General features: G+C 40.1%; 2 protein-coding genes and 1 long non-coding RNA gene across 5 annotated transcripts; 2 read left to right on the top strand and 1 right to left on the bottom strand.

The window, feature by feature from the left end:
* The first annotated feature begins 1,316 nt into the window (after positions 1–1,316).
* On the top strand, positions 1,317–5,475 carry Trmt10c (tRNA methyltransferase 10C, mitochondrial RNase P subunit). The gene is made up of 2 exons (XM_090347118.1): positions 1,317–1,339; positions 3,976–5,475. The coding sequence occupies exons 1-2, from the start codon at positions 1,326–1,328 to the stop codon at positions 5,243–5,245; spliced, it is 1,284 nt and encodes a 427-aa protein (XP_090203244.1). The 5' UTR covers positions 1,317–1,325; the 3' UTR covers positions 5,246–5,475.
* LOC150069425 (uncharacterized) lies at positions 2,135–8,075 on the bottom strand. The gene is made up of 3 exons (XR_016538004.1): positions 7,815–8,075; positions 6,317–6,372; positions 2,135–2,596 (listed from the first exon to the last, which is right to left on the bottom strand). It is a non-coding gene; the product is annotated as an uncharacterized LOC150069425 (long non-coding RNA).
* On the top strand, positions 8,055–24,138 carry Pcnp (PEST proteolytic signal containing nuclear protein). 3 transcript variants are annotated; one of them, XM_090347146.1, is made up of 6 exons: positions 8,055–8,172; positions 14,986–15,097; positions 15,173–15,335; positions 18,188–18,262; positions 20,617–20,672; positions 22,340–24,138. In XM_090347146.1, exons 1-6 carry the CDS (start codon positions 8,109–8,111, stop codon positions 22,464–22,466), a joined length of 597 nt encoding a protein of 198 aa, XP_090203272.1. In that variant the 5' UTR covers positions 8,055–8,108; the 3' UTR covers positions 22,467–24,138. The 3 variants fall into 3 exon arrangements, with proteins under 3 accessions (XP_090203272.1, XP_090203264.1, XP_090203256.1); XM_090347130.1 differs by having other exon boundaries at positions 8,101–8,172; positions 14,924–15,097; XM_090347138.1 differs by lacking the exon at positions 14,986–15,097 and having other exon boundaries at positions 8,060–8,172; positions 15,121–15,335.

Here is a 24,138-nt window from a genome sequence, read left to right as displayed (position 1 = left end):
GTAGGAAAGTTCATGAGACTTGCCTTCAACAAACTATCCTGCAAAAAAATCCAGAAGTGGAACTGTAAGTAGTCCTACCCTTGAGCAAAAAAAGCTGAGGGACATGGCCCAGGCCCTGCGTTTATGCCCCAGGACCCACCAAAAAGAAAAAAAAGATCTGCCAAATATACTTTGGTAAATATTTTCTTTGATATTTTATTATGTTTTATCATTTTTCTCTTATAAAATGTCTTGAGTTAAATCTTCATATATTTTAAGAGTCAAGTCTTGGCAAATGGCTACCCAGTGGTCCCTGCACTTTCTCAAAGATTGGCTGTGTTGGGGCTGGGAGTTTGGCCTAGTGGTAGAGTGCTTGCCTAGTATGCACAAAGACTCGGGTTCGATTCCTGGGTACCACGTATATAGAAAAAAGCCAGAAATGGTGCTGAGGCTGAAGTGGTAGAGCTCTGGCCTTGAGAAAGTCCAAGGACAGTGCTCAGGCCCTGAGCTCAAGCCCAGGACTGGCAAAAAAAAAAAAAAGGCTGTTTGTTTTTTAAAAATAAGAGAATTACCTAATATATGTATATACAAATATGTATATACACATATATACATATATACACATACAAATATATACATATATATATTGCCTGTATAATATACGTGCAGACTCAAGGCTTAGACTAACAACAAATGCGCCTTAACTTCATTTTCACAGTACATTTGCCAAGCGAAAGGAGGGATTACTGTGCTCAACTACCTTCCAAACGTATTAGATAGGTGGTAGTGGGAAAATGGTCAATGAAGTTAACAGTTAAAGACCTAGAATCAAGGAGTTCATTTTATTTTAGTAAGCACATTCTTCTATAAGACATGAGAAAAGTCTCAAGGTTTTAGGATACATGGGGGTAAGGAGTAGAACAGTTTAGAAGGTCTACACCACTTGGAAGCGGCTGGCTTCACAACTCTCCCCCACACTTCCCATCCATCCCCAGCACGACCCCACGTTCAGCCCGGAAAATCCCTCCCCCAACCGGCCTGTGACGTCATAAGGCTGCGCCGGGAGGAAGAGGATGGACTTCCGGCAGAGCCGCCGCCGCCGGAAGCTGAGTTAGATAAACCACCGAGATCGCGTGGGACAGGTCTGTGCGGGCGGGTAGGTGAACTGCTGTTGTGTCACGTGCGGTTTGAGGAGGCTTCCTACCGCTCCAGCCTCGTCGGGTGGTCCAGTGTCTCTTCGGCGGGTAGGCGCACTGTTTGGGGGTAAGAGAGCCCTGGTAACCTTCTGAAATGCACGTAGGTTAGCTTGTGCGCCGACAGGGCCTGCCGAGGCGAGGAGTGGCCCCATGACTTATAAACTGTAAGTCATACGGCGTCTGAAATAAGAGCCCAATTTCACCAGACGATATCCTTGATGGCTTTTTATAAGGAAGTTTCGAAGTGTAGGGGCGGCTATGGTGATGAGAGGGGGGGAGGGGGTCGGGCGGAAGGGGAAGAAATCAAGAGCCGGAAGTTGAGTTCAACCCCAGTAACGCGCAAAAAATAAAATGGGTATTATAGTGAAGTTTCCATTTCTATCTAAAAGTATTTACAAGTTACAGGTGTAAAACTCAAAATTCATTTCTACAGCCAGTATTTACAAACTAGGATAGGGTTAAGTGCCTGGGGGAAGTCTGCATTATTTTCTCCTTCTTTAAAGGGAGCCTGAATATGTTTTAATGTAAGAACGTATTTGAGTGATTTCTAGCCACATAGTATCTAGCGTTTTCAAAACTGCCTTTTTCAGAGTGGGATAGTCATTGCCATCCAGTATCATAATTAGATAACCCAGTACAACACCACATTCCAAGTACTATGCCCAGGGTGTTATGACAACGAATGGGAATACAGGATCTAAAGTATGAGGTGGAAAGCCAGCCATAGTGGTACACAACTATAAATTAAAGCATTTGGAAGTCGGAAGGCTGAAGGACCTCTGGTTTGAGGCTATCCTGCGCTACATAGTAAAACCATGGCTTAAACAAAGCGTAAGAGTATGTACAAATGCAGCTGAAAAGGTAATCATTAAAAAAAAATAGGAAGACTTATTAAGTTTAGACTTTTAATTTGACAGGTAACCTTAATATATTTGGGAGATTATGGATGCCATTAACCAATTTGCATGGACTCATAAATGTGGCCTGGCATGGTGGCTCTTTCCTGTAGTCCTTCCTACTTTGGAGGCTGAGATCTGAGGATCAAAGTTCAAAGTCAGCCCGAGAAGTGGGGCTTGGCTCTAGAGTAGGGCGGTAGCCTTGAGCTGAAAAGCTCAGGGACAGTGCCCAGGCCGACTTCAAGCCCTGTGACCCACCCCACCCCACCCCACCCCCAAAAATGTGGGAGATAGGAAAAGAAGTTAGAGACTTGAATACATTCAAAAGAATGGTAATGCTGTATTGGGTCAGTGATAGGAACAGTGAAATTTTAGTTTGTAGCTCCTTAACTGGCTTAAGTAATAGCAGTTTTCACCGTGTAAAACAAAACACAGGATGAGCAGGTTTGGTGGGAAAGGGAGACAGTGTTTCATTTTGTTGTTGCATTTGAGGATGCTGATGATTGATTGGATCCACAGATATTTCTAAAATGAAAAACAGATCTTTTAAGTAGGGTAAGCACAAAATAGTCACATCTATAAATGAAGCAAAACAAAGAGAAACTATTTTACTAGTCCTAGGTCCTGAACTCAGGGCCTTGGCACTGTCTGAGCTTTTTTTTTTTTAAATCAAGCATAGCACTCTATATTACTTGAGCCATAGCCACTTCTGGCTTTTCTATGTATGTGGTTCTAAGGACTCAAACCCTTGAGCATGCTAGGCAGAGCACTGTACCACTAGGCCACGCTTCCATCCTGAGGAACTTTTTCTTTTAAGGTGGTTTCTAAACATTTACGCAGTTTTTCTTTTCAGTTTTTTTTTTAATTAAAGAATTTATTAACATTGATTTTTATATCATATTTCAAACAAGTATTTAAGAATCTTTTCAGTGGTTTTATACCTCTAAGCATCTTCGTTATGTTGTGGAACATTCAGATCCTCAAGATAAAATTGGCTGTGAGTTTGGCCTAGTGGTAAAAGTGCTTGCCTAGCATGCATAAAGACCTGAATTCAATTCCTCGGTACTCCATACAAACAAAAGGCCAGAAGTGGTGCTGTGGCTCAAGTGGTAAAGCACTAGCCTTGAGAAAATTCAAGGACAGAACTCAGGGCCTGAGTTCAGGGGCCTGCGCTCAATCCCCAGGACTGGTAAAAAAAAATAAAGACCAGCCATTCACAGTAGCTCATGCCTGTAATCCCTAGCTACTCAGGAGGCTGAGTTCAGAGGATCTCAGTTCAAAGCCAGCCTGGGCACTAAAATCCATGACACTCTTTTATCTCCAATTAACCACCAGAAAACCAGAAGCGGAGCTGTGGCTTGGGAGTAGTAGGGTGGTACCCTTGAGCTGAAGAGCTCTGGGACAATCACCCAGGCCCAGGTTCAAGTCCCACAGTGGACAAAAAATAAAAGCCGAAATAAGTTTTAAAGTATTTCTTCAATGAGTGATCACAAATTCTAGGCTGTAGAAATTTAGGAGAAATTAATAGTGCAGAAAATTAATGAAGTGTAAGGATTTAACTTGTGTTTCATAAGTCGATTATATTTATGTATTTGGTACTAGGGAATGAAGGGCCAGTGCACTGTCACTAAGCTTTTTTAATCAAACTTAGTGCTCTGCCACTTGAACCATAGCTCTTTGGTCATTAATTGGAGATAAGAGTTTCACAGCCTTTCCTGTCCCAGGCTGGCTGCAAACCTTGACCTTCAGATCTGAGCCTTCTGAATAGCTAGGATTGCAAGTGTGGGCCATTGTAGCTCAGGTCAATTGCATAATTTGGCCAAATTCTACTTATACAGTTTAGAAGTTTCAGAAATGTCAAAGAAGGCTCTTTCTAGCCTAATTTATTTATTTTTTTTCAACAGAAGTTTCCTCACATCTGTTTTCTTCAAAATGAATGTGAGTGTCACTTGCCTAAGACCTTTTGCCAGGTTTTTGGTGCCATTTAGTCTTCAAAGGAGGAAAAGAAATTTATATCCAACAATTGTACAGAGATACATGTGTTCCAAGATACCTGCTGTGCCCTTCACTAAAAAGGAGAACTCATCCCCTTCCTCACAGCTAGAATTGGATGGATGGAAAACTACAATGAAATCTAATATGCAAGAAGAAAGTGTTTCAGCAGTCTCAAACAAGGATGAAGATATTTCAGCTGCCACTAGAGAATTAATTGAGATGTGGAGATTGCTTGGTAAAGAAGTACCAGAACAAATCACTGAAGAAGACCTCAAAACTATTATGGAATGTCCTTCTAAGACATCAAAAAGGAAATATCTAAAATATTTGTATATTAAGGAAAAACAAAAAAACTCCAGAAAGATCAGAAAGGAAGTAAAAGCAGTAGCAAGGGAAGAAGCAAAAAAACCCAAGCTGCTAGAAACCACTGAGGAAAAACAACGAAACTTTCTATTTCTTCGACTTTGGGACAGGTATATGAACAATGCATTGGACTGGAAGGGGGCCCAGGCTATGCAGTTTGGGCAACCTTTGGTTTTTGACATGGCTTATGATACTTACATGAACTCCAGAGAACTGAAAAACGCTGTTTCTCAACTTTTAGAAAGTGAAGGATGTAACAGAAGAAATATTGATCCTTTTCATATTTATTTCTGCAATCTTAAAATGGATAGTACTTATTATGGAGAATTACTTAGATGTTACAAAAAAAAATGGGACAAATTGTTCTTAACAGCAACAGAAAAGTCTTATGTAGACATATTTCCAAAGGACAGTATTATATATTTAACTTCAGATTCTCCTAATGTTATGACTACTTTCGAGCATGATAAAGTTTATGTAATTGGATCAATAGTTGATAAAAATATGAAGCCAGGTCTATCCCTAGCCAAGGCAAAACAGCTAGGACTGGCAACACAATGCCTTCCATTAGATAAGTATTTACAATGGAGCCTGGGCACCAAAAATCTCACCTTAGATCAAATGACACGTATTCTATTATGTTTGAAAAACACTGCTAATTGGCAAGAGGCTCTGGAATTTGTTCCTAAGAGAAAGCATTCTGGTTATTTGGAGGTTTCCCAGTATTCTCAGAAGTTAATAGATAGAATGAAGAATGTGAAGACTTACAGATCATATCCACAAAAGTCTTTAAATGTTAGTACACAGAAAAAGTGACTTGAATAAAGAAAACTTTAGTTCATTTTCTTCTAAAGATTGATTTCCAGACTAACTGCTGGGTTACAACTTTAACAGTTGCTGAGATATCTTCAGAACTTTGTGAATTATGTTTTGTTTATTGTAAAAAGACAGTAATCAGAAGTCCTTCAAAGTTTGTTAAATATGATAGTCTTTAAATGATCCCAATAAAACAGTACCATTGCTGTGGCTTTTTTTTATTAGTTCTTTGTGTCTCAATCACCATTATCTTCCACAGATATTACTTGAGGTCAACAAATACTCTTTCATTTAAAAAAAAAAAAGTTTCTAAGGGATGGGAATGTGGCTTAGTGGTACAGTGCTTGCCTAGCATGAAGAGAGGCCCTGGGTTGATTCCTTGGTACCACCTAAACAGAAAAAGCCAAAAGTGGCAAGTGATACAGCATTAGCATTGAGCAAAAGAAGATCAGGGCCCAGGCCCTGACTAGCCAAAAAAAAAACAAACAAAAAAAAGGCATGGTGGCTTAGCCTGTAATCTTAGCTTCTTGGGAGGCTGAGATCTGAGGATTGCAGTTCAAAGCCAGCAAAGTCCATGAGACTTATCTCCAGTTAACCACCAGAAGTGATGATGTGGCTCAAGGGGTAGGGTGGTAGCCTTGAGCTGAAGAGCTCAGGGACTACACTCATGCCCAGAATTCAACTCCCACAACAGGACAAAAAAACCACAAGTCAGGAGTAGAGTGCTTACCTAGCATACATGAAAGACCTAGGTTTGATTCCTCAGTGTATATGTATATGTATATGTATATGGATACATAGAAAAAGCTGGAAGTGGTGCTGTGGCTCAAGTGGTACAGCGCTAGCCTTGAGAAAAGCCCAAGGTCCTGAGTTCAAGCCCCACAGCTCCCAAAAAAAACAACCTGGTGGTAGTTCACTAATTAAACTCAAGCATTAATACAATGTTAAGAATGTTGTCATAGGCAAAAACGTAGATTGTTTAAGCCTTGGTTCAAAAAAGGACTAAAACATCCTTTGACGTGTTAATGTGAATTGGTACATTAAAAAAAAAAAAGGTGTGGCCATGATTACCTTTCTAGAAAAGACTTGTTTCTTCAGCCATTAGTTTCTGGGTTTTGTTCTTTTTGCTGTGGATGAAACCCAGAGCTTTACTTTAGCCTGTAATTCTTTGTTGTAGAAAGGTAATTCAGCTATTTAATCCCTTTTGGGGGGGGGGGCAGCTTTGGGGTTTGAACTCAGGATCTGGACACATTTTGCTCAAGGCTAGCTAGCGCTATACCACTTGAGCCACAGCACCACTTCTGGCTTTTTCTATATGTGGTACCAAGGAATCAAGCCTGCATGTTTTGGTTGAACCAGTACATAAGGATCCTTGATGCCACTGCGCAATAAGCTTAACCTTAAAAGAAAGAAGAAAATTGAGCCAGGTGCTGGCCTAGCCTGAAATGCTACCTACTCCGGTCGGCTGCTATCAGGATTGTAGCTCAGGCAGCTGAAAGCCAGCCTGGGCAGGAAAGTCCATGAGACTTACCACTAGAAAACCTGAGTGGCCTCGAGCTTGGCCTAGAGGTAGACTGCTTGCCTAGCATGCACGAAGACCTGGGTTTGATTTCTTGGTACCACAACATAGACAAAAGCCGGAAGTGGTGCTGTGGCTCAAGTGGTAGAGCTCTAGCTTTCAGAAAAAGTACAAGGACAGTGCTCAGGCCTGACAAAAAAAAAAAAAGAAAACCCTAAGTGTACCTGCTGCACTAGCTTTAAGCCAAAGAGGTCAAGGACAATGCCCAGGCACTGAGTTCAAGCCCCATGACATAACAAAAAAAAATTGGAGTCATTTGATAAACACCATACACACACCCAAGTACAAAATGTCAAAAGAATTGTGTATGTGAATTATAATTTGATCCTCTTGATTTCACATTGATGTAACAAGAGGAAGCCTCAACATTGTTCTTATCAGGGACGTTTGAATTGATGTTCCAGCACTTATTTTAAAGCTACCCAGAAACTTCAGTTCCGTATAGAGGCAAGTAATCCACCCATTAGGCTGGAAGACGGGATAAATGTAGAGAAAAGAGTGAAAGGGCAGATATAATGTATGAGCTTACAATGAAATCCACTAAATGCTTCTACGCAAATATGACATGGTCGTCTTTAGCGAATTACGTTACCTAAGAAAAGTTACCATTTATGTCACAAGTGATTAAAGGAGATAATTGGGGCCGGGAGTGTGGCCTAATGGTAGAGTGCTTGCCTGGTATGCATGAAGCCAGTACCACATACCGGCCAAAAGTGGTGCTGTGGCTCAAGTGGCAGACCGCTAGCCTTGAGAAAAGTGTCGTCCAAGGACAATGCTCAGGCCCTGAGATCAAGCTCCGAGACTGGCAAAAAAAAGGGGGGGGGAGGAGGATAATTTCTCATTTCGAGAGATTCAATGATAACGACGCAAGACGTCAAATTAGAGTTTGCGCTAGAATACAGTACTCCTTCCGCCGCTTCCGTAGGACCGGCGGGCACACGTAACGGATAAAGCCAGAATTGAGGACCTGATCGTTTCCGCTGCACCTACGAAAATGTGGGTACGCTGAACGGTTCCGAGATGGCGCCCCACACGCGTCACCTCATCAGAACCGACGCCATGCGAGCCTCCGCGTCCTTCCTAAATACACCAGCCTTCCGGTCCCGCCCGGATTCACTGGCGCCTTGCCGGCGACGTCACTTCCGTTTCCGGAGCGACGCCTCTTCCGCTGTCTCGGAGTTTCTCTAGGCTACCACTTCGCGGACTGATCGAGGCTCTCGGTGGTTCGGGGGCGGGGCCGTGACGTCTTTGGCGTGGTTTGCCTGGGAGGCCGCGGCGGGGAAAATGGCGGACGGGAAGGCGGGAGAGGAGAAGCCTGAAAAGCCGCAGCGAACTGGAGCCTCCGGAGGTGAACACAACCCCACCGTCGCGGGCTGCGGGGGATACTCCGGGCCTTTCTTTGAGCTCCCCGGGGTGGGGGGTGGGAGTCAGATAGAGAGCGAGGACTGGCGGAGATGGCGCCCGCCCGACTAGCTGTGGGCCCCGCGGAGCCCCGGGCACGCCCGGTGCGGCCCGCTGGGGAACCAGGCCCCAAGTCGCCTTCTTGTCGGAGGACGGGGGCGGCCGTCGCCTTTTCTCCTCCGGGCCTCGATTCTGAGAAGGGACGTGGGCGCCAGGAAGGGAGACTTGAAGTTGGGGTGGGACCTGGGGTGGCGTCGTAGGGACCGCTAACGCCACACCGGTGACGAACACGCATAAAATACACGCACCGGACAGGCTCTTCGCATCGCCACACACACCACCACACCGCCACGCGGGACGAGTCACCTAGTAGTGGCCGCGGGCACTGGCGGAAGGCCGAGTTTCCGAAAGTGTGGGCCTCTCGGTTACACGTAGGAGGTTTAGGCCGGATGCTCCCTCCGGGCTCGGCCGGCTGCGAGCGACCCCAGTTTCCCCTCTTTTTCTTTTTAAGCGGGGGCGTAGGGCCCGAGGCCTGGCAGCTAGGGATCTAGGGTCAGGGTCTGATTGCCTTTCTCAAGCTCCTAGCAGCTGACCGGCAGGCCTAGTGTTTAGGTGGCTTAATAGGCTAGTGTGACTTCCAATATTTTGTTACCATATTGAGTTCAGGTTACAGGTTATCTTTTAATCTGTCTGTTCTCTCCGCGCCCCCTACCCCCATCCATCACCTTAACTTTGGGTCTTAAGCATTCAAGAAAAGAAACATGTCACCTCCCCAGCTCCTTCCTCCCGCCCATTTTGTCATAAGGAGACCAATGACTTCAACACGAGCTGGCTGATCATTAGAACGTCTTAATATTCTCTATTCTGACTCCCTTAGCCTTGTCTCTGAAAATCTTTATTAATAGAAAATTCATAGGACCAATTGCACGTGAAAGTAAATAGTAGGGCATATTAGCGTTTTAATATGAATTTTTATGGCAGCAAAACAATTAATGGACAGATAAGTGAAGTGAACGCATCCAGAATTACTATTAAACTAGTAAAATAGATATGAAGACAGTTTTAAACATCTAATACTTGTTTTGAGGCCTTTTTCCCCACCAAAAAGATTTTTTTGCCTTAGAAACTGTAAAAAAAAAATCACATAAAAAAACTAGAAGTTATTAAGACAAAGGTTTGTAGTTTATAAAATCCTCTATGGATTTAATTTCAAAATCATCTTTTTAATTCAACAGAGAACAGCAAAGATGTCTAATGTGTTGGCAAATGTACCTTGATGTGTCAGCATAAATTCACTATGTATTTTACCTGCCACCTTTTTATAGTTGACAAATACTGGTTTTATAGTATGAAAATGTTTCAGTTCTGCCATTATAGTAGAGGTTGTATAGACTTTTTGAAAAAAATATCTTTTTGTTAGTAATTTAGAATGGTAAATATCCCTTAATTTCTACATAATTAACCTGTTTCCTTTGTAAGCATTGTTATAATCTTTTTTTTTTTTTGGCCAGTTCTGGGGTTGAACTCAGGGCCTAAGCACTGTCCTTGGGCTTTTTTTTTTTTTTTTTTTCTCAAGGCTAGTGGTTTGCCACTTGAGCCAAACACCACTTCCAGTTTTTTTTTTTTTTTTTTTTTTTGCCAGTCCTGGGCTTTGGCTCAGGGCCTGAGCACTGTCCTTGGACTTTCTCAAGGCTAGAGCTCTACCACTTGAGCCTCAGCACCACTTCCGGCTTTTTTTGTATGTATGTAGTACCAAGGAATCGAACCCGGGTCTTTGTGCATGCTAGGCAAGCACTTTAACCACTAGGCCAAACTCCCAGCCCATCCAGGTTTTTTTTTTGTATGTATGTGGTACAGAGCAAGCCAGGTCTTCGTGCGTGTTAGGCAAGCACTCTACCATTAGGCCTAACTCCTAGCCTCATAACCCTTTTTTTTTCCCCCCAGCCCTGGGCTTGAGGTACTGTCCTTGGACTTTCTCAAGACTAGCGCTCTACCACTTCAGCCTCAGCACCACTTTTGGCTTTTTTCTACATATGTGGTACTGAGGAATCGAACCCAGGTCTTCGAGGTGCTAGGCAAGCACTCAACCACTAGGCCAAACTCCCAGCCCCCTCATAGCCCTTTTTTTTTTTCTTTTTCTTTTTTTTTTATTGTAACTAATAGAAGGATTACATTATATTCACCAGGTAGAAGGTGCATTACTTCACAAACATTGATACCCTTTCTCATGACATAGTCCCCATTTCCCTCCTCCCTCCCCCTCATAACCCATTTTTAAATGTCAATTTTTAATTTATTCTGTATGTTTTGGCAGTACTGCTGTGTCTGCTTCCTAGATAGGCAGTTTACCACTTGAGTCACACCTCCGTCTCTTATTACTTTTATTCTTTTTCCATTCCTGCTAACATACCTTCTATTTTCACTTTCCCTGTGACTGAAATGACAGATATACATTACTCGTAAAGATGTGGTCTCAGAAACTTTTTGCTTGAAGTAGCCTTGAACTATGATCGTCAGGATCTCAGTCTCCAAGTATCTACAATTACAGGTGTAAGACACCATGTAAGGCCAGTCATGTAGGACCTGGATGCTTACCTAGAGACTTCATGGTTTTTTTGTTGTTGTGTTGTTCTGGGATTTTGTTTGTTTGTTTGTTTGCCAGTCCTGGGGCTTGAATTCAGGGTCTGAGTACCGTCCTTGGGCTTTCCTCAAGGCCAGCTCTCTACCACTTGAGCCACAGCACCACTTCTGGCTTTTTTTTTTTTTCTCCTATGTATGTGGTACTGAGGAATCGAACCTGGGTCTTTGTGCATGCTAGGTGAGCACTCTACCACTAGGCCAAACTCCTGGCCCCAAGACTTGTGTTTTTTGTTTTGTTTCTGTTGAACAGTCTATTAAGTTGCAAATATATTGCTATTTTCGGCCTTTATTGGTTCTGGGGATTGAACTCAGGGCTTTGTATATGCTAAGGACTGTTCTACCATTGTGCTTTACCTACAGCCTTAAAAAGTAGGTTTTCTGAGCTGGGCACAGTGGCTCATGCTTGTAAACCTAGCTACTCAGGAAGCTGAGCTCTGAGGATCACAATTCAAAGCCAGCCCCAGCACTAAAAAGTCCCTGAAACTCTTATCTCCAATTAACAACTAGAAAACAGAAAATAGCTATCTAGCTCCAGGGATAGGGTGGTAGCCTTGAGCTGAAGAGTTCAGGGGCAGTGCCCAAGCCCAGAGTTCCAAGTTCCACACCTGACAAAAACAAAACAAAACAGAAAAGTAGGTTTTCTGTGTATTTTTTTTAACTGAGTAGATGACTTCCATTGTTAAAGTTTATATATTGAGAAAAGCTACTTAAATTCTGATTAAGTAGATTTTGCCTCTTTTTGGTTAAATTTATGAGATGAAAAAGTTTTGGAGAAGAGCTGTTTATATGTAGCCCTGGCCATTTTAAGCTTTTAAGGGTTATGTTTAGAATTACTTCAATGACACGGATAGTTTCTGTGCCAGAAACCAGTAGGTTTGTGAATATATTCTGCTTTAAGCTGCACACCAGTCTTGGTAGCCCTGTGTCCCCGCCCCTTTATTTGAGTTTTCAGATAAGCTAGCTTCCAAAATGCAAATGAATCACTGAAGAGTACATTTGTGGATTTCACACTTTCTTTTTAGGTAATTTTCACAGATCTGTCATATCTTCCCATCTTAATCTGTTGTTTATTCCATTTGCCTTCTTAACTTTTTGTGCACTTTGCTACAAAATTATAAAGATTATATGGATAAAAAACATAAACCTTATGACACACTAGGAAATAACTCACTGTACATCCACTTTTATTTCCTTCTTGCACCCTCCTATCTCTTTCTTAGAAGATTAGACCTGATCCAAAGATAATGAAACTTAAAAGTTGTTTTGTAAATCTAACAACAACTGAAAAAAGGGGAGCATTTGTTTTCTATGCCCCTAAATTAATTGCTGGCTAGATCTGAAATCATTGATATGGAAAAATGACCTAATAAGTTATTGTGTCATCCTCAGTGTGGACATGGATGTGGGTAGGCTGTTTGTAGTTTGCCTCTTCCAGTGATAAGAATAAAAACGAGTTTCTGCCAGTTGATTACAAATGAATTCTAGGGAAATTTTCCCATTTCCCTTTTTTCTTCAGCAATCTCCAGTGACATCATCCTTATAGCATAATGGGATTAGATAAAATAATACTGCATTTTATTTGTTAACATGTAAAGGTCCTACTAGTTGTTACACTTAATGTTATTAATATGTAATTATAGTAGAATTTTTTTCTTATTTATGCTTTTATTTTCCTAATTTTCTACTTCAAAAGAAATAGGCTTTAAAAGGACTGGAAATCTTATCCATTTATTACCCTTACGTCATTGTTTAAAGAAGAGAGTTATTGTACAATTGAATCTTTTATTTGTTTTGATGTTTTTTAATTTGTTAGCATAAATGTGCTAAACGTGTACAGACTTTCTTTATGTAAAGCCAGTACATTTTCTCTGTGTCCCTATCTATATGGAGTCACTGAGTTTTCAGTTTTAACAGAAAATATTCATTCGGGTTTTACTATTGAATAGTATACTTATTAAAGCTTAGTAGTTAGTAGAATGCAGGGGAAATGGACATTTTTTTCCCTATTTTACACAAGATCTTTTATATATCCTACAGTGGCTTAAACTCCACTTCTGCCTCTGCCTCCCTGGTGACAGATTAAAGGCTAGTGTCACCATTTTTCCTTTCCTTTTCTTTTTCTTCTTCTTTTTGGGGAGTGGGGAATGTCAGGGCCTGAGCACTGTCCTTGGGCTTTCTCAAGGCTTGTGCTCTACCTCTTGAGCCTTAGTACCACTTGTGGCTTTTTCTGGGTATGTGGTACAAATCCAGGGCTTTGTTTGTGCATGCTAGGCAAGCAGTCTAGACCACTAGATCACACTCTTGGCCCATGATGGTAAATTCTAAGTTATAAACTTAGACTTTGCAAAAACTTTGCATGATACTCCTTGTTAAAGGAATTTTTTATTTTTTTAAACGAGGTTCTCTTTTTAACACTGCTGGTGCTTTTGTAGTTTTACTCATAAACATCTCAAGCAACTTTTCTTTTCTTTTCTTTTCTTTCCTTTCCTTTCCTTTTCTTTTCTTTTTTTTTCGATTGATTGTGGGACTTGAATTCTGGGCCTGGGCATTGTCCCCAAGCTCTTCAGCTCAAGGCTAGTGCTCTACCTCTCTCTTGAGCACTGGTTTTGTGCTGGTTAATTGGAGATAGAGTCTCACAGATTTTAATGCCCATGTTTGCTTTGAACCGAGATTCTCAGATCTCAGCCTCCTGAATAGCTAGGATTACAGGCGTGAGCCACTGCCGCCAGCTTATTCAAGCAACTATTTCAAGATAGCTCTTGGGGAAAAAAAATTCCCCAAACTTAATCCTATTTAATTCTCTCCCCTGTGCTGTTACTGTATCATTCACTCCTTGCCCAAAGAGAATAGTTTGTCTTTGTTTAAGCAAAATCAAATGATCAAGTCAAAGTACATATTTCTGGGCAGTAATGGTGGCACATTTATAATTTCAGCTATTGAGGAGGTTGAAACAGGAGGATCACAAATTAAAAGATAAGTCTGGGCTACCTAGCAAGACCCTGTCTCAAAACATAAAAGAGAAGGGAGCAGGGGAGCAGCATATAGCTCAGATTGAGAGCTTTTCTAGCGTGATGAGAGCCTGTTTTTCACCCGCAGAACCACAAGTGCTTCTGTCTTTTCTCTCCCGCCGCCCTGTCCCTATTCTAGCTTTCAGTCTTATTTTCTTACCTTTTGTCAGGGCCATCCCATAGAGTAGCTTCTTAAAAAGTAAACTCCTAGGGTTAGAGGTGTGACTCAATTGGTAGAGCACTAGCCAGTAAGTGACAGCAGCTGCGGGTAATAAGTTCAAGTCCTAGTCTCAGTTGTTGAAAGCAAAACAAAAGTAAACTCTATTATAATAGAATATTTTCTTTAGGGTGATTCAGACAAGAAAAGGAAATCAAATTATTAATGCTTAGCCAGTCTCCCATCTTACCACTCAGCATCTTCTTAGTTTAATCATATTACAGACCTAAAGTATTCAGAATATGACCTCGCCATTGACTTAATGCAAATGCAAGCAAAACTTCTGAGACATAATGCCTTTCAAATGTACGTTTGTTTGCGTATACAATATACGTACATACTTGAAGCTTTAATTAGTTTGTTTCTCTTAAGAGAAAGTCATATAAACAAAAATAGGGTTTAATGACTCTTGAGGGTAGCTTGAAACCATTGCTAACCTACCTTTCAGAGTAGAATAAAATTACTCAAGAAGACACTTCAAAGTCCTCCTTGAATTTCTTTCTTGATTCTTTATGTTGTGTGAAATGTACATAAGGGACACATTAAGGAAATATTAACACTGTACTTTAGGTGGTAATGATTCTATTCATTGCTAGGTACTTTTTATAAGTAATATTTCATTACTGAGAATCTTAGACATTTAGCAGAATGTACTATCTCCCACATAATTGCTTTCATACTACTTTGTAGAAAATAGTTTACATAATCTTAATTTCTAAAAAGTGAAATGCCACAAATAACCAAATTGTCAACTTATAATAGCGTTGGTTGAAGGGTCTTACTTTTTGTGAACTCTGTGTTTATAATTTAAATTGCTCTGTATTTTATGCTAGTTAATTCATGGGAACCTCTTCTACTGCCACACAATCTCAGTTCCTGCTATATACTCTAACAGTGGAAGAGACTGTTGGGTCAGTAGGTGACAACTGCAGAGGTATCTTCCTTATAATGATGCTTTTTGAGGTTGCTGCTCCCATCAATCTGCTCAGTAAAAATAGCTCATCTTGGTAAGTTGTTTCGACTTCACCAGGACCTGAAGAAGAAGCAGAAAAACCTGTGAAAACTAAGACTGTTTCTTCCAGTAATGGAGGGGAAAGTTCCAGTCGCAGCGCTGAGAAGCGATCAGCTGAAGAAGAAGCTGCAGACCTCCCAACAAAACCTACAAAGGTCTCCAAGTTTGGATTTGCCATAGGTAGTCAGACGACAAAGAAAGCATCAGCCATATCCATCAAACTTGGATCAACTGTAAGTTGTCTTTTTTTTTTTTTTAATTTTTTGCCAGTCCTGGGCTTGAGCTCAGGGCCTGAGCACTGTCCTTGGACTTTTCTCAAGGCTAGAGATCTACCACTTGAGCCTCAGCCCCACTTCCGGCTTTTTCCTATGTATGTGGTACCAAGGAATCGAGCCCGGGTCTTCGTGCATGCTAGACAAGCACTTTAACCACGAGGCCAAACTCCCAGCCCTAAGTTGTCATTTTTTGTAATGCAATGTTTAGTTTTGGAAATTGCATTTTGCTAGGTTGTAGCAAAAAAAAAACTAGTTCAAAAAGTTAGGTTGATTGTTTTGGGGTTTTGTGGGAGAGGGTGGATAGTCGGGCTTGAACTCTGGGCCTGGGAGCTATCTCTCTACCACTTGAGCCACAGCACCACTTCCAGTTTTCTCATAGTAATTAGAGATAAGAGTCGCAAGGGCTGTAGTGCCTGGATTGACTTTGAAACTTGATCCTCAGATCTCAGCTTCCCAAGTAGCTAGGATTAGAGGTGTGAGCCACTGTGCCTGGTTAATTTCACAGAATTCTTACCAAACATATTTTATTTAAGAAAAAATACTTGATAATTTTTTATTATTTTTGGCATCAGGAAATGATTATAGTTTTATAAAAGAAAAACCCTGAAATTGCTTTCTTGTGTTTTGTGAAAGATTTAGGGCAGGAGCAGGTGGCTTACATCTGTAATGCTAGCTACTCAGGAAGCTGAGATCTGAGGATTGTGGTTTACAACCAGGCTTGGCAGAGTGAGATTATTATCTGCAGTTAACCAGCCAAAAGCTGGAAGTAGAGCTTAACCTTAATTGAAAATTTTAAGGGCTAGTGTTCCATCCCAGAGTTGAAGCTCCTACACTGGTACAAAAGATTAAAAAAAGGAATTAGGCTGAACAAAAACATTGTACTTAGAAGAGTTTTTCTTTATTTCTTTGTTCCTTCTGATTTTTTTTTCCTTCTGATTTTTTAAATTTTGTGTTCAAAGTATGAGTCAACTGATACTTTATATATAAAGTTGTATATACAGTCATAATGTGCATATGTAAAATTGTATATATATAGTTGTATATGGTCAGTCGAACAGTATAAATATTTATTTTTGCCAGTCCTGGGGCTTGAACTCAGGGCCTTCAGCATTGTCCTTGGGCTTTCTCAAGGCTAGTGCTCTACCACTTGAGCTACCACACCACTTCTGGCTTTTTCTGTGTATATCATACTGAGGAATCGAATCCCGGGCTTCGTGCACACTAGGCAAGCACTCTACCACTAGGCCATGCTCCTGGCTCAATATTTAGGGGTTTTTTTGGTGTGTATTTTGTTTGTTTGTTTTTGTGGGTCCTGGGCTTGAACTCTGGGCCTGGGCGCTGTCCTTGAGCTCTTCAGCTCAAGTCTACCACCCTATCCTTGAGCCACAGCTCCACTTCCCCTTTTCTGGTGATTAATTGGAGATAAGAGTCTTGCATTCTTTAGTGCCATGGCTGGCTTTGAACTGCAATCCTCAGATCTCAACCTCCTGAGTAGCTAGGATTACAGTGTGAGCCACTGTGCCCAGCCCAATATTTAGTTTTTTGCTATGCTCTCAGGTTTAATCCCCTTGATGGTCTTACTGCACTTGGACTTGCTCATGAATCCAAATTACTACTTTTTAAAAAAAAAAACTGTTGACACTAATTACTGATCATTTGAAGTAGAAGATAAAACTTCTTCAGTCTAGAAAACAAAAGTCCGTTTTTATATAAAATAAACTTCAGTCTTTTTGGATTGAGGACTAGATTAGTTGTAACTGTTGAATTGTTATGCATGCTATCCAAGTTAACTTTTTTGTGCGTGCCATACCTAGAACTTGAACTCAGTGCCTAGACCCTGTCCCTGAGCTTCTTTTCAAGGCTAGTGCTCTATTACTTGTGGCAGGACTCTTATTTCTCTGCTGCAGGGAGTGAGGGGTGGTATTGTAAATAAGAGTCTCCCAGGCTTCTCTGCCTGATTTGCATCTTCAGATCTTAACCTACAAGTAACCACCAAACAGCCAATTGAGCTGTGGCTCAATTGGTAGAGTACCAGCCTTGAGTAAAAAAAGCTTAGGACAGTTTCCGGGCCCTGAATTCAAACCTCAGGACCAACATACACAACCTTCAAAATAAATGAAATTGGAGAAGGAAAGGTTACTGAGAGTATAGTCCTGAGGTGCCTGTCTTGAATAAGAAGCAACAGAGAAGGTTGACAGAGCAGGGTCCTAGAAGTGAAAAACACATAGTTTTAGACAGGAGCTATAACTAAAAGCAAGTACAACAATCTAGTTGTTGGTTACCATACCAAGAATAATTTCAGCTAAATTGAAAGTAGAGCCACATTGCAGTATAATGTAGGATAATTGTGATGATAAGGACAATTAAGGTTGTACAAAGAGATAAAATAGATAAGGATTGTTTAAAGAGCTACTAGTAAAGAAGGTAAATTAATGGTGCCTTTTATATGTTTAAGGTAATTCCACTAATTTTAGTGTTATTAGTAAAGAAGGTAAATTAATGGTGCCTTTTATATGTTTAAGGTAATTCCACTAATTTTAGTGTTATTATGGTCATTTTCTCTTAAATGCATCATGTATTCCTAGCTTAATATTGTTATAGTAGTCATTTCTTTTTACCAGAGAGAATATGGATATAACAAATTAGCATTTTCATTAGCATTTTCCGAGAGATAATAGACTTGTTCAAAGTACTTAGTTCCTTATCGTTTATTTTAAAAATAAAATTGAGGCTTTTAACATGAATTATATTATTAAGCAAACTTGTACAAATATTACTTATGTTGTATTTTGTTAATGTTACTTCTTCAGAAGCCCAAGGAAACTGTTCCAACTCTTGCTCCAAAAACCCTTTCAGTAGCAGCAGCTTTTAATGAAGATGAAGATGTAAGTTAATACCCATCTTACTTCACTTTAACAAGCCCTTAAGAAAGTTAATTGCAAATTTTAGTTTGTGTTTATGGTATTAGTGGAACTTGATTAGCGAATTTCTTGGCAACACCTACAAAAATCTGATGATTTTGTTTGTTATTTACTTTGTAGGGTTATTTAAAATATTACGTACTTTTAGGCAAGAAGCTAATTAAATCTTTATTGTAGGTACCCTTAACAATTTTAATTTTTTATTTTTTTTTGCCAGTACTGGGGCTTGATCTCAGGGCCTATGCACTGTCCTTGGCCACTTTTTGGTCAAGGCTAGTGCTCTGCTATCTAAGCCACAGCGCCACTTCTTCCTTTTTTCTGTATATGTGATACTAAGGAATCAAACCCAGGGTTTCGTGCATGCTAGGTGAGCACTCTACCACGTAGGCCATACTTCTGGACCCCCTTAACAAATTCCCCCCCTCTTAACAATTTTCATAATGGGTTTTCAATGATATATAATGCTTTCAAATACAAAAGGCAGCTATAGTGTGCTGATGTCCCATACATAAAAGGAATAGCAAAAAGAGTACAGATAATGCTGCCAGAACTTATTCCAACCCTCCCTCCACCCCCACACACATTCCAGGGTGAGGTAGAGGTGCCTACATACTGTCTGGTCAATCTCAATTCTCAAGTCTCTTTCAATTTACTTATCTTACTATACCAACAAGCAAGCACTGGAATTTCTCAACTAAAATTTTGTCCTTCCCCCCTCCCCCCTTGTCATGGGGCTTGAATGCTGGGCCTAGGAGCTGTCCTTGAGCTCCCCCTACTTCCCCCAGGCTAGTGCTCAGCCACTTTTGAGCCATAGCTCCACTTCCAGTTTTCTGGTGATTAATTAGATTATAGCCTCACAGACTTCCCCACCCCAGCTGGCTCTCAGTTTCCTGGGCAGCTAGTATTAAAGGCATATGCCATTGGCACCCAGCTTTGACCATGGTTTTTAAGTTAGTCTTTAACTCACTTAAGATGTGACCCTATGTTATAACAATTACATATTAAGGTGGTACATAGTAATTGTTTCCCAAAAGAAACATGGATAAGGATTATACATTCAGTCCCTAGAATGAAGTGATTTGAAAAGAATGTAAGAGAAAAATTAAAGTTGGATACTAAAACAGGCAGAATTTGAGTCTACCAAGGTCTGTTTTTGTAAGCTAACATATAAGAGTCACCATGGCAAGTAGTGGGTAGTAGCATTTGACTGGACAGGAGAGTCCAGTAGCATTTGACTAGGCTGGACTTGCAGAATAATATTGGGAATAAATATGGGGTGTCTACATCAAGAGGGAAAGTCACTGTATTCTCTGTATAACTCATTGGCAGTCCTGTGGATGAAGCCCAGGGCCTCACCCTTGCTACACAGGTGTTCTGTGCACGTCTGCCCATTCTGCACAGTTGAAAACTTTCTACATAGTAGGCACCGTAACATTACAAGATAAACATTCTTATAGAAAATAAGCATGGTAAGATTAAAGTGTAAAATAGAAAGTGAAAATCAGAAGTACCTGAGGAGGGGAAGAACTATGGACATTCACAAAAGGAATAAACCAGTCACTAGATTTAGCACATCGGAAGACTTAGAGTCCTTTTATTATGCTTTTGAGGCCAGGTCCCACTATGTTCTTCTCTGCGTTGGCTAAGTACTGAGATTGCAACTCTCTGTATTAGAATATGAGAATTGTGTGCGTGTGGATGTGGATTGCTAGGTAAGCCCTCTGCCACTTGAGGCAAATCCCTAGTCTAATAATATGTGGTTTTTAAAAAAAAAAAGAAATTTAGGGGCTGGGAGTTTGGCCTAGTGGTTAAAGTGCTTGCCTAGCATCCATGAAGACCCGGGTTCAATTCCTCGGTACCACATACATAGAAAAAAGCCGGAAGTGGTGCTGAGGCTCAAGTGGTAGAGCTCTAGCCTTGAGAAAGTCCAAGGACAGTGCTCAGGCCCTGAGCCCAAGCCCAGGACTGGCAAAAAAAGAAAAAAAAAAAAGAAAGAAAGAAATTTAATTGGTACTTACTGGAGTTTATGTTTAGTACATGACATTTCAATACTTATATACGATGTCTAGTGATCAGGAAATCTCCAGTGAGATTGTTTGCATCCATCATCTCAGACATTTATAATTTCATTAGAACATTTAAAATCCTTACTAGCTATTTTCAAATATACAGATTTTTTTTTGCCAAGTACTGCGATATTACTATGTAGAGAACATTGGGTGTTCCTCCTATCCAACTGTACCTCTACCTGTTACCATTCCTTCCATCTCCCTTATATATTTGAGTGCATTCATTTGTTTTCTTGCTTTCTTCTTCAGAGTGAGCCAGAGGAAATGCCTCCAGAAGCAAAGATGAGGATGAAGAATATTGGAAGGTATTCTAATTTTTCATAAACATTAGAGATTAATTTAGAGCAAGGATAAATTATACATGTTACTGGTGGTCAGGCTTTCTGACTTAGATAAACAATTTTTTTTTTTTTTTGCCAGTCCTAGGTCTTGAACTCAGGGCCTGAGCACTGCCATTATGCCTTTTTTCTCAAGGCTTGAGCTCTACCACTTGAACCACGGTACCACTTTCAGCTTTTTTCTATGTGGTACTGAGTAATCGAACCCAGGTCTTCATAGGCCAAACTCCTGGCCCCTAAACAAGTTTTTAATTTTTTTTCTATGGTCTACATGGTTAATTAGCATCTTAAAGATGAATGGGCCAAGTGCTAGCGGGTAACACCTGTAATCCTGAGTACTAAGGAGCATGCTGTTCAAGAATCAAGTTTCCCAAAGCCATCCCAGGCAGCAAAGTGTGAAATGTGTGTGTGTGTATGTGTGTGTGTGTGTGTGTCTCTCTCACGGGGCTTGAACTCTGGGCCTGGACACTGTTTCTGAGCTCTTCAGATCAAGGCTAGCGCCATAGTGCCACTTTTCTTTTTTTTTAATGATTAATTGGAGATAAGAGTCTCACAGAGTGGGGCACAGTAGCTCACACCTGTAATCCTAGCTACTCAGGAGGCTGAGATCTGAGGATCAAGGTTCAAAGCCAGCCCGGGCACAAAAGGACCTGAGACTCTTATCTGCAATTAACCTCTAGAAAATGGGAAGTGGGGCTTCGCTCAAGGGAAGGGCCGTAGCCTTGAGCTGAAGAACTCAGGGACAGCACACAGGCCGAGTTCAAGCTCCATGACCCACAAAAAAGTCTCACTGAGGACTATTAATGCCCAGGCTGACTTTGAACCCTGTTCCTCAGATCTCAGTCTCCTGAGTAGCTAGGATTACAGGTGTGAGTCACCAGTACTTTTATATATGATAAATTTTCATGTTTTTCTTGTTTGTTTGTAAATGTTAATGGCTAGCTGCAAAGGTGATTTATAACCCCAGTTAATGAGTTTCGGGTACTTGAGTATTTTGCAAGAGTTTTTGTGTTTTCTGTAATGCTGGGCCTCGTGTGTGCTCTACAACTGAGCTACACTCCTAGGTCTTAGGCGATTATTTTGCAAACTGTAATGGTTGCTTTACATCAGAATTATGTTACATTTTTGTTAAAACATACTTTGGGTGGGGGGTCCAGCTCAATGTTAAAAAAAACTTGTTGGGGCCGGGAGTTTGGGCTAGTGGTAGAGTGCTTGCCTAGCATACACGAAGACCCAGGTTCAATTCCTTGGTACCACATACATAGAAAAAAAAGCCAGAAATGTTGCTGAGGCTCAAGTGGTAGAGCCTTGAGAAAAGTTCAAGGACAGTGCTCAGGCCCTGAGCTCAAGCCCAGGACTGGCAAAAAAAACAAAACAAAACAAAAAAAACCCTGTCTACTGACAATAGAACAGCACACAAGGCCTGGACTTCTCAGCTTTGCAAATAATGAAAAAAATTAGCTTCTCTCTTCTACCTAAGTAAGCTCATGGATCAGAACTGTGTCCAGTTTGAACTGTATCTGTAGAAAAATATTTTAAATCTGTATAGAGGCTCCTGGGGTTTAGTTTGTTAGTTTATGGTAGATGCTAAACTAATGTATTTTAAAATATAGTCTATTTCTTTTTTAACACAGGGATACACCAACATCAGCTGGACCAAACTCCTTCAATAAAGGAAAGCATGGGTTTTCTGATAACCAGAAGCTATGGGAACGAAATATAAAATCTCATCTGGGAAATGTCCATGACCAAGACAATTAAATGATGTGTTTTGAAATTGGGATATGGGGTGGGTATAAAGTTAAAAGGAACAGTTTCCTTTTTTAAAGAATGGTATAAGACTATCTTTGGAGCCACCTTTTTTTCTTTTATTTCCTTTTTTTTTTTTTTTTTAAAGATTGAGTGGTACACTAATAAATGAGAGTTTGAAATTAGAGGTAATTTATGTTTTGTATACAGATTTCAAGACATTTGCTAATTTTGTAGTTTCATGTGATTAGTTTCCAAAAGCTACAGATAATAAAGAAATCAGAAATGGTACCTTTTTAAGAATTACATATTTTTTTAGAACCAACTATTAGCACATTAAGAGGGAAGCAAAAAGTTATTGTCTATTTAAAACTGCAAATAGTTACTCTCCTACCTTAACTCCCTGATTACCTAAACTATCTGGCTCCTAGGCACAGCCTTATACAGAGAGGGAGTGTTGTACTGAGAGGAAAATGTTACTGGACTATTGACAGAAAGTAAATTTAGAGAAAATTAAAACACACCATTTTTTCTTCTGGGCATTTGTTTCAAGTCATCATATACTAGCTATTGCATTGCTATCAGTGGATACAGTTGCTTACATCTTTAATTTTTTTATTAAAATTTATGTGAAGTATTGAGTATTTGCATTAGCCCACTTTAATGAATATTGTCTACATCAGTCTTCAAACAACCATTTGCTACCAAAGTAAATCAGTATTTTGAATGTGCATCTGTTAGTTTTTGTTTGTAGTTCCTGTAAGCATTTCCAACAAAAATGAGCTTGAGGCTAATCATAAGGAAGCTGTTTCTTTTAAAATACAAACCACCATCAAAAACTGAAATATACATACTGCTTAAATGTTTGGCTGGTTTTTATTTTCTAAAAGATTGAAGCACCAAAAATAAATGAATTTGAGCATTATATGAAGATGGAAAGCAAGAAGATGAACTATCTGTAACTTTGTCTAAGCCATTAAGTGACTAACAAGTTACATTCAGTCTGAATTAAACTTTGAACTCAATACCAGATTTCTTATTAGCATAATTACATGATTTCAGTGACCTCCAAAGCACATTTTATTTAGTGAAAATAGAAAATGCATCTGCAAACACCTTTTATGGATCTCTCACTGCATATACTCTGTTAGATTTGTGTACTGTAGAGTTGGTTGTTTTGTATTTTTGTATTGTACATGGGATTTTTTTTTTAAGGTGACAGTTAAAACATCATTAAATCCATACTCAAAAATGAAAGAAACATAGTATAATGACTTCCTTAAAACTGCAATGTTATATTTGGAGTCAGCTTCAGAAGATATGTTGGTGGTGATTATTCACTGGGTTTTTGTAATAGGTAATACCTCCAGAGTAGCAGCCTGTGGATATGCCCAATCCTCTCACCTTTATGTTTAGAATAAGCCCCAAGTCTAACAGTGGAAATGTACATAGCACTATTGTTCTTCCATGATTTAATTATATCAAGATAAATAAATTTTACTTACTTTTGTGTAGGCAAACTGTCCATTTTTGTCCATTTTACTGTTTGTTAAAATAACATCCCTCTCTCCTGCGTATTCTTTGCTTGACCCCAAATGAAATATTAACCGAGGTCAAGATGAGGAGAGAGAAATGACTGAAATGAATGTCTTTACTAAAATACCAATAAATTTTGTCAAACTCA

Source organism: Megascapheus bottae, chromosome 1, assembly GCF_031878675.1.
Source record: "Megascapheus bottae isolate mThoBot1 chromosome 1, mThoBot2.hap1, whole genome shotgun sequence".
Classification (NCBI taxonomy): Eukaryota; Metazoa; Chordata; class Mammalia; order Rodentia; family Geomyidae; genus Megascapheus; species Megascapheus bottae.
Note: the sequence above shows the minus strand (reverse complement) of the source record. Positions and strands in the feature narration are given on the sequence as shown.